This window comes from Cupressus sempervirens, chromosome 11 (genome assembly GCF_028749045.1).
Source record: "Cupressus sempervirens isolate cs-2001-9-10 chromosome 11, ASM2874904v1, whole genome shotgun sequence".
Classification (NCBI taxonomy): Eukaryota; Viridiplantae; Streptophyta; class Pinopsida; order Cupressales; family Cupressaceae; genus Cupressus; species Cupressus sempervirens.
Genome location: NC_143128.1, coordinates 536,560,510 through 536,569,061, shown reverse-complemented (window position 1 = coordinate 536,569,061; position 8,552 = coordinate 536,560,510). Strand labels below are relative to the sequence as shown.

At 33.4% G+C, this 8,552-nt stretch overlaps 1 protein-coding gene across 1 annotated transcript; it reads right to left on the bottom strand.

The window, feature by feature from the left end:
• Positions 1-785: 785 nt before the first annotated feature.
• LOC149530749 (WAT1-related protein At1g09380-like) lies at positions 786-4,482 on the bottom strand. Its single transcript, XM_089809883.1, has 7 exons — positions 3,970-4,482; positions 3,684-3,746; positions 2,974-3,090; positions 2,638-2,875; positions 2,057-2,218; positions 1,512-1,663; positions 786-1,389 (listed from the first exon to the last, which is right to left on the bottom strand). Exons 1-7 carry the CDS (start codon positions 4,173-4,175, stop codon positions 1,074-1,076), a joined length of 1,254 nt encoding a protein of 417 aa, XP_089666009.1. The 5' UTR covers positions 4,176-4,482; the 3' UTR covers positions 786-1,073.
• Between the last annotated feature and the right edge of the window lie 4,070 nt (positions 4,483-8,552).

The window sequence follows — 8,552 nt, the reverse complement described above, 5'->3', positions numbered from 1 at the left end:
ACTCTAAAATTTAATTAAAAATAATATAGATTCATGATAGGAGGACCGTTTTACTTATCTTCTTCTAGGCCAGACATTATGCATGTAGTGTAGTTTGGTTGCTAGATATGGAGCCAATCCAAAAAAATCATAGGAGATGGTAACAAAGAAATTTTTTATGCATTTGAAAGGTACGAGCTAGATTTTGGGCTCTGGTACAAAGAGATGACAATTTCTCTCTAAGAGCTTTTAGCAATGTCAATTGGGCCAATTATGTAAAAAACAAGAAAAGTACAACTAGTGGAGCACTTTTGTTGGAGGGAGGCTTACTTCTTCGAACAACAAGAAATAGGATTTTGTGTCATTATCAACTATAAAGATAGAATGTATTGTAGTAGTTTCCTATTTTACTAAGATTATGTTTATGAACAATAATTTAAAAGATATAAAGGTAGTCTATGATGAAATTGTTCTGATTATGGGACAATACTAGTAACCATAAATATTTTCAAGAATCTGGTGATGGTTTCAAGAACAAAACATATTTCTATTTGGTATTGTTTCTTGAGGGAAAAGGTTCTTGAGGATGAAGTTAGATTGGAATATGTGTCTACCAAGGAACAAATTATAGATATTTTCACTAAGGCACGTATTGAGTTGTGCAAATTATACTACCAAAATTCTTATCAACGCACATTTCACAAAAATTCCTCTAAAAAGAAGGAGAATTTCTCATAAAAGAGATTTAACATACGATTTCATGTTTTTTTTTAAAATAAAATATTCACTTTAGAATACACATAGAGTCACATAATTTCACATGAATATAAAATTAAGTTCAAAAGCTAAAGATAAAAGTGCATACTTCTAGCCCAAACCTTTAGTTTAAACTCCTATCTACATATTAAATATAAATGTATAACCAATGCACCTATTTGACACACAAATTGGCTCCTAAACATAGTTTATTGTAAACTACATACTACCCCAACTATTACCAATACAAATTTCACACTCATTCCTACCAAGAGAGGGAGACTTGCATACATGTATCTCTTCAATTAAATTTGTCTCCCTAGTGATTGCTTTGTGTTTTAGTCCTTACTATGAGATAAATCAATAGTTATGTAGTTCTTAGTTATGTCTGGTGTTTTTGGCTGGCTTGTGCACTGATATGTTGATGTATCTTCACTATTCTCGGATTGAAAAGATGATTTTTCCTCAATCACTGGTCTTGCCTCCTCACCATGTTGCATATTGACTAAGTCTTTATTATGTGAAGTTGTAGAGGGAATGGTGTGAGAGAGATTGTCCTCCATCTTTTGAATTTTGGCCAGGTTTTCTGCTTCTTTTGCTTTACCCCAAAGCACAGTATATAGGCCAATAACAATGAAAATTGAGCCAATCACACTGCATCCAACATATATTACTTATAGATCAGAGAAGAAGAGCTTAAACAGAACAAACTAGAATAATTTTTGAACAAAAGTAACATAAGAGAGCTTTGGAAGTTCACAATATGTGCTACAAACCTTCCCAAATGGAGCCTTTCATCAAGGCTAATGGAACCCATGATGGCAACCATTATTAATTGCAATGGATTAAAATTGGACACAAAAACGGGCCCTCTTTGTTGAATGCACCATGACATGATAGAAAACGCCATTGCAGATGCCACAATGCCCTATAGAAATTTTCATCGAGTGAAAGTTTACAATAAGAAGCTTTGTGTCAAAACTTTAAGATTTAAAGAACTTAGTAAAAAGATGAGTCTGTACTATAAATTAGTTGTGAATATATATATATATATAGAAAAAAAAAATTGTAAACAAATAAGAGATAAAATAAGGGAAAATGTGTGTGAATCATATAAATTTGTTCTAGAAATGTGTATAAGTAAGAAGGTGTTGGTCCTTGATATAATGGCAGCGCTTTTAGAAACACATTAACAGCATATTAAGAAGAACAAGAAAATCATATAAATTTGTTATTCAAATTAACTTGGAAGGAATAAAAGATAAAGTAAAATATATTTAACAAGATACTGATTTAATATGAGATTTTTTTGAATACATACTGAATAGACTGAAGTGAGAAGTCTAACATCCCAGCCCACAGCCCAAACTGAATGACCTGTTCCTTCAAAAGCTAGGACTATCACAGCAGATTGTACGCTGACAGAAAAACACATTAAAGTGGTGCTAGAGTATGGAGCTGAATATTTCTGACCTATTTTTGCCTGCAATTTACAATATATAAAGTTAGTCATACTAGTAAAGATATCTTAAATACATCATACATCATTTTTAGATCTATTTTACTACCTATAAACAATGAGACAATCAGCTGTCATACTACTTATACTGTAACTAACACAACATATTGTATGCTGACAGAAAAACATATTAAGATAGTGCTAGAATATGGAGCTGAATTTTTCTTATCCAAATTAATAGAGGCAATAAATCATACTCGTCTTTTTAATATACATATCTTAAATACATTTATCTAAAATCTAAAATATATCAATTTAAATGCATTTTATCTATCTAAAAAAATCTTAAAATAATAATAATTAATACACTATTACTATTATACTACTATAGAATTTGTCTGCCATGAATAAAAGAAGATGTTTTAAAACAACTGATAAATCACCTGTAAAATAAACCATACAGCCCAGCTTATGCAAGCGCCCACTACAAACAAAGGGCCCTGTATGGAAAAAGCATTGCTACTTTTGGTTGCTACGTGTTTATTCAGATGGAATGGGGATGGCCATAGCTGCAACTGGATCCCTTTGTATAATGTCATTATCATGGCACCACCCACACAAAATACTGTGCCTACCACCTTTGCTTGGCCCACCACTGTTTTTATGCCAATTTTCTCCACTCTGTATGAGCAAGTTCAGTTTAAAGAATGATTTTTTTATTAGAACATGACAATATCTGGATCAAGAAGTGCATCATGGAAGTTATAAATATTACATACCGAAAAATAATAGCCATGACAAAGGTCACAGCTGGTAATATGTTGGCCAGTGCAACAGCAAATGTAGCTGAAGTGTAATTCAATCCTGCGTAGTATAAATTATGGTTCAATGTAGCCCTGCCCATAAGAGAATCAGACTATTATGGTTCAATTAAGCATAATAAACCTCACCTTTGTTTCTAAGATAATTCTGTTATAATTCATTCCATAGCGTTTTGGGTCATATTTCACTATTTGTCATTAGAAAGGAGAAAGTAAGATGATATTTTGCAATAGTTCAATAGAGTTTTCTACTGTTGTAGTGGTCAATTTCTCATGAAAAAATGCTGTTCTTAATACCATAAAGGAGGTTGCAAATATTTATTCAAACAGAATGATAGTCTAGAAAGTGGTAGTAGTTTTCTAACAGTGTTTTCAACCACATATCTATCATTAGAATAGAAAAAGAGAGAGGAAAATATTATACAATAGTTCATTAAAGTTTTCTTAAGGTTGAAAGAAAACTGATCAATACCAACCACATTTCATGATCTATCGTTAGAATAGTAAATGGGGAAGGAAAATATTTGTACAATAGTTCAATAGAGTTTTTTAAGGATGAAAACAATAACAATATATTTAACAATACTTTGCAATTGGTAGATAGAATTGTATCCAAGAACATTAGGAAAAAGTGATCAATATTAAAAAACCAAGCTGTAAATTTTTACCCAAAGAAACCACCAATAAAAATTTCATTAAAAGTCCAGAAAGTGAGCTTTGGCCTCGTCTTCCTGCAACATTAGAAACATATATCAGTTCTACATAACTTATATTAAAGATAAAACAGATTTTACTCTAAATATCAGCCCAAAATTCAACTGACCAACATCATAAAAAGGCAGTTTCTTCCAAGAACGTTCTTGTAAACCTAAAAACCTTTCAAAAACCAGAATTCTCCACAATCTATGTCAATAAAATACTGATTTCCATACATAGAGAGAAAGCATTGCTCACCTTTCCCAAAAATAAGCAATGGGAGCTAAGAAAAGAGTAGCAACAACATGCCTATAGAAAACCAAAACTGAGGGAGGCATTCCCTTATTGAGTGCAACTTTAGAAACTATGTTCATCCCTGCAAAACCCAACTGAACAGATGTCATAGCCAAAGCTGGCTTGGCTTTCTCATACATCTCACACCAACTTTTCCCCTTCCCTGCCATTTTCCAAACAACTTAAAGAGATCTTAAAAGATCAGCCAGAAAAAGAATCTGTATGAGACACAAAATTTCTTCTTCTTATTCCTCTACCAAATATGCAAAGGACTTTATATGCAAAGGACTTGAGAGTGTTCTATAAAATTTGAAAAGCATAAAATTTAGTGCTTGGTGGACAATTATTCTCCCAATTTTAAAAGAGAATGAAGTATAAATTCTTTCACTGTTTAACCAATTAACTGGTTAAACGTTTAGACAAAGTGGAGTAGAAATGCTATGCCCAGTGGCCACCCATTTGTAGCTTTCAGGGTATAGGAATGCCCACTGATCTTGGCTCTTTTGATTTGGTTGATGTGACTTGAAAAAATTGTTAGAATATTAATAATTTAGATGGCATGCGGAGAAGAATAATGGTTAGCACTGTAGCAATATAAAAACTATGGGCGTGATCTAGTTTTTTATGGAATAAAACTTGATGAAAATGGTTTCATGGGATATGCCCAATTGATCAAGCGAATGCAACCACACAAGGCTTGGATTATGAATAGTACATTTTTAAAAGTGGGAAACACTGAAAAAGAGAATGTGTTGGATGCTTAGTCAAAGCCAAACATTCATAGCATTCCTAAAATACAAATTGCTTTTTTTTTTGACAGTACGGTAAGATGGAAAAAGTATGAGCAGAAGAATTCAAATCAGAATTGTTCTCTAATAAAAAATATATATATCTGCTATCTCAATGCTTAGTAGCTTTATTGTTTAATGGAGTATTGCTGGAGGCATTGTGAGTGAGCTGTTAGCCTTGTGGCTTACACCTGGATTTCACTTTTTAAAAAATCAACTGCTAATCTATGAAAGTTAAAACATGGGTGACACGTTATTTTTTAAAGTTATAATAATTTTAGAATGGAGTTCTATTTTTATTATTTATTTATTTATTTATTTATTTTTGTCTTATATTCATTTTGGTTTTTGTCAATCAATTTACTATGCTATTTGACTTATTGGAATGTAAAAGTTGATTGGAACTAATTTAATTTCATTCTTTTAAAATATTATATTTTTAGTGGTGTAGATGTAACCATGTGTTTTTACACTTTCTATAGGCTTTGCTGGAATCATGATTAATTCAAAGATAATTTTTTGTGTGGAATCCTATTTAGCTATTCCAAAGTTAGAGTCTTCTTTGAAATGACCCATTTTAAAATGTAACAATTATTTTCGATTAAATTTAAAATAGGCTTTAAAGAGACCCAAAACCCTTTACATCTTTAGAGCATAAAGATATTCAACGAAAGCTCCAAGATAAAATGCTGCCAACTGACACTGAGTAGCAGAGTAAGACAAACCAGAGGAATAGTGCAAAGGACAACACAATTCAAGACCAAAAGAAATTGGCAGAATAGAATAGTAAATAGAAAAGCCCAAACTACCCAATGGGTCTTATAAGCCAAGAAGATTTTTTAAATGAGGATGGGACTTCTTATGTTGGTTTCCAATAGTTGGGATCCACCCCTCCACCATAGAAGCCTTATCTGGCCAATCATGAGAAACCAAAGCTTGAGACCGAAGATAGAAAAAGGACAAGAACTGGCCACAACAAAACTAGCAAGAGAATTCTGGACAAAACCAACAATGGGGTTTTTGACGTTGGAGAAATGATTTGGTTGGATAGAACATAAAATGTGACAATTGTTATTTTGCTTGTGTGTTGAACTTTTTTAAGTTGATGCATGGCAGTGTATATATTGTTATGGTTTGGGAAGTGAAGGCATCTATGGTTTTTCCATCTATATGAGCTCAAAAGCCATAAGCCATAACACGTCTATGTATGTGAGAGCTTTAGGATCAACTTTCCTTCTTGGGTTTTTGTGGGTTCTCTTTTCCTTCTTCTATGGGGTTTGTACATGATTTCACATAGTTGGTATGTTCTATTTATTGCCATATGCTTTACATTGGAGATCAAAGTTTGGTCACTAATAATTTTTTGGTGCTAGGTTTTTTTTCTAGTCTCTAATTTATTATTGTTTTTAATCTATTAGATGATTGAATGTCACTACATGGGGGTCTAAAGACCCCCATTGATTTATTCAAATTTGTACTTTATTGTAATGAGCCATATGTTGGCACCTGAGTGTTAAGTGAGTAGTCAAATGTTGTCATTGATGGCAACATACCTCATTTGCATGATTGCTTGGGTTAGCAATCAATTACAACTTAAGTCAGTGACGATAGTTGAATTATCAAATCTAGCTATAAATTTGAGAATATGGTACATACAATGTATATGAGCTACTAGTATGTGTTGACACAAAAGTTTGCACCCAATTGCTTGAGGAATGACCCTAAAGCAACCTTGCGTAACATGGAAATGACCTCCAAGTGTGGTACTTGCACTTTGAGGTCGAATCTTCGGAGAAGGTTGGATTCATTACTATCAGGGTGCACCTAAACTACTATTTGAAAGGAAGAGAGAGAGAGAGAGAGAGAGAGAGAGAGAGAGAGAGAGAGAGAGAGAGAGAGAGAGAGAGCATTAATTAAAAATTTGAAGGGAAAGGGGGTGATGCACTACGATAGAATGTGGTTACATCTCTGCCTATAACTACACTACACATCAATGAAAGAACCAGAATGCACTAATTAAACTCCAATCTATTTTCTAAGGAATCTCATACAAGTTTGCGATTGGTGAAATGTAGAAAGGAAGAGAATCGTCACTATGAAACAACTATCAACAACTGGACAACATGCAAATTTGGAGAAAAAAAAATGGAAGGGAAACATTCAAATCAAGGCAATAAACATGCACAAATTAATGAATGGCCAGAAAAGGTAAGAACAAGGTTTTTTCATTAATGGAAGGTAAAAGTTGCAGAGCATAATGCTGCTGTAAAATAGAAATAGAGAAGATCCCTTAAGAAATGTTTGCAACTTGCCTTTATAGATCAAGCATAACTCTGATTTAACTATGAAGTTCAAACCTCAAACAAGGTGGAGTTAAGTTCCAAAGAAGTAATAACTAAAAGTCAGGAAGAAAATTGATCTTGAACGCATTTGCTACTGGAAGTGATAGGAAGGATAAAAAAGGATTGCACTCAGTTGTAAGAAATCAAATCCCATAAGATTTGAACATTACATGCATTAAAGAGGCATGGAGATGCATTGACATCATGGAATAATACCCCAGGTGTCATTTTGTAATAAAGGAATAGTTCTTGTAATGTGTCATGTTCACAACAAATCAATTCGCGTCGCTGTCAAAAATGTGGGGTGGGATAACATGACATGTTAACCCACCATGAAAATACAAAGTTGACCTACATGGAATAAATTTGATTTGCCCCAAAAATGGTAGATCGTCGATGTAGATCTTCACTTTGAAACAAACGGCCCAGATGTTGCAAGAAATCTCCTAGCAAATGATTAAAACACCATTGTAGATGTATATCTTCTTCATATCAAATGGATGGCTAAGATGAAGCAAAAAGATTCCCAAGATGTATTCAAATATGATGGTTGGCACATTTCCCAATGCATGGTGGAAGAGGAAGCATGTGATTTTGCAATTTTGGGGTTCACCAAAAATGACCCTTGCAAAATGGCAAAAATGGGGATAACACGACATTTTTTTCCACTACCAGCACTACTACATTTGGGCCCGAATTGTGATGGCCACCCATCGTGCAAGTGATAGAACCATGAAATGGCTCCCATCGGACAAGCATCATACTTTTTCTATCACAAATTATGATGACAAGGGCATCTATTGCAATTGCAATGGATAAAATTTTCGTAACTTAAAAGCATGAAGGGGAAAGAGTTCATGTTGACATCATCACAATCATGACAATAGGTCATCGTAATGATGATATCTTAAGCCTCCAATCGCCTGACATAATTGTGATGTCCATGTGACAATCATGATGTGGAAGCGACATTGATTCGTCGGACGTACGTAGTCATTGCAATTGTGATGGTTTTGCTATAGTTGTGTTGTGCAAGTGATAGCTAGTCATTAGGACATGTCGCAATTATGATAGCTAGCCAAATTATTTTTTAAAAAAATTCTTAATATTTAATGTTTAATGATATGCATCCAAAGAGAAGAACAATTTTGCAAATTTTGCATTTAAGATAGGTTGGTCCTTTTTTGACTTGACCTAGGGTAAGTGCACCAAGTTGTGGTGCCAAAAGGGGGGTATAAGTGGACACCTTTTTCCTGAAATCTATAATTTTTGAACTTCAACAAGAATTTGAAGATAGTTACGCTCAAAATTTTAAGATATGAAAAAAACAAAAGTCATAGTCCTTTGAATCTAGTTCCTAAACTACTTTTTTTTTTCAAAATGGTTTTGTTTTAGGTCCTCAAAAAAGGGGGCCACA

Excerpts from the sequence above, each read along its gene's own strand:
- LOC149530749 (XM_089809883.1), bottom strand. The coding sequence starts at position 4,175 with ATGGCAGGGAAGGGGAAAAGTTGGTGTGAGATGTATGAGAAAGCCAAG. Across the intron at positions 3,747-3,969 it reads ATTGCTTATTTTTGGGAAAG|GAAGACGAGGCCAAAGCTCA; the intron begins GTGAGCAATGCT and ends CTAATGTTGCAG. Across the intron at positions 3,091-3,683 it reads TTTATTGGTGGTTTCTTTGG|GGCTACATTGAACCATAATT; the intron begins GTAAAAATTTAC and ends TCTTATGGGCAG.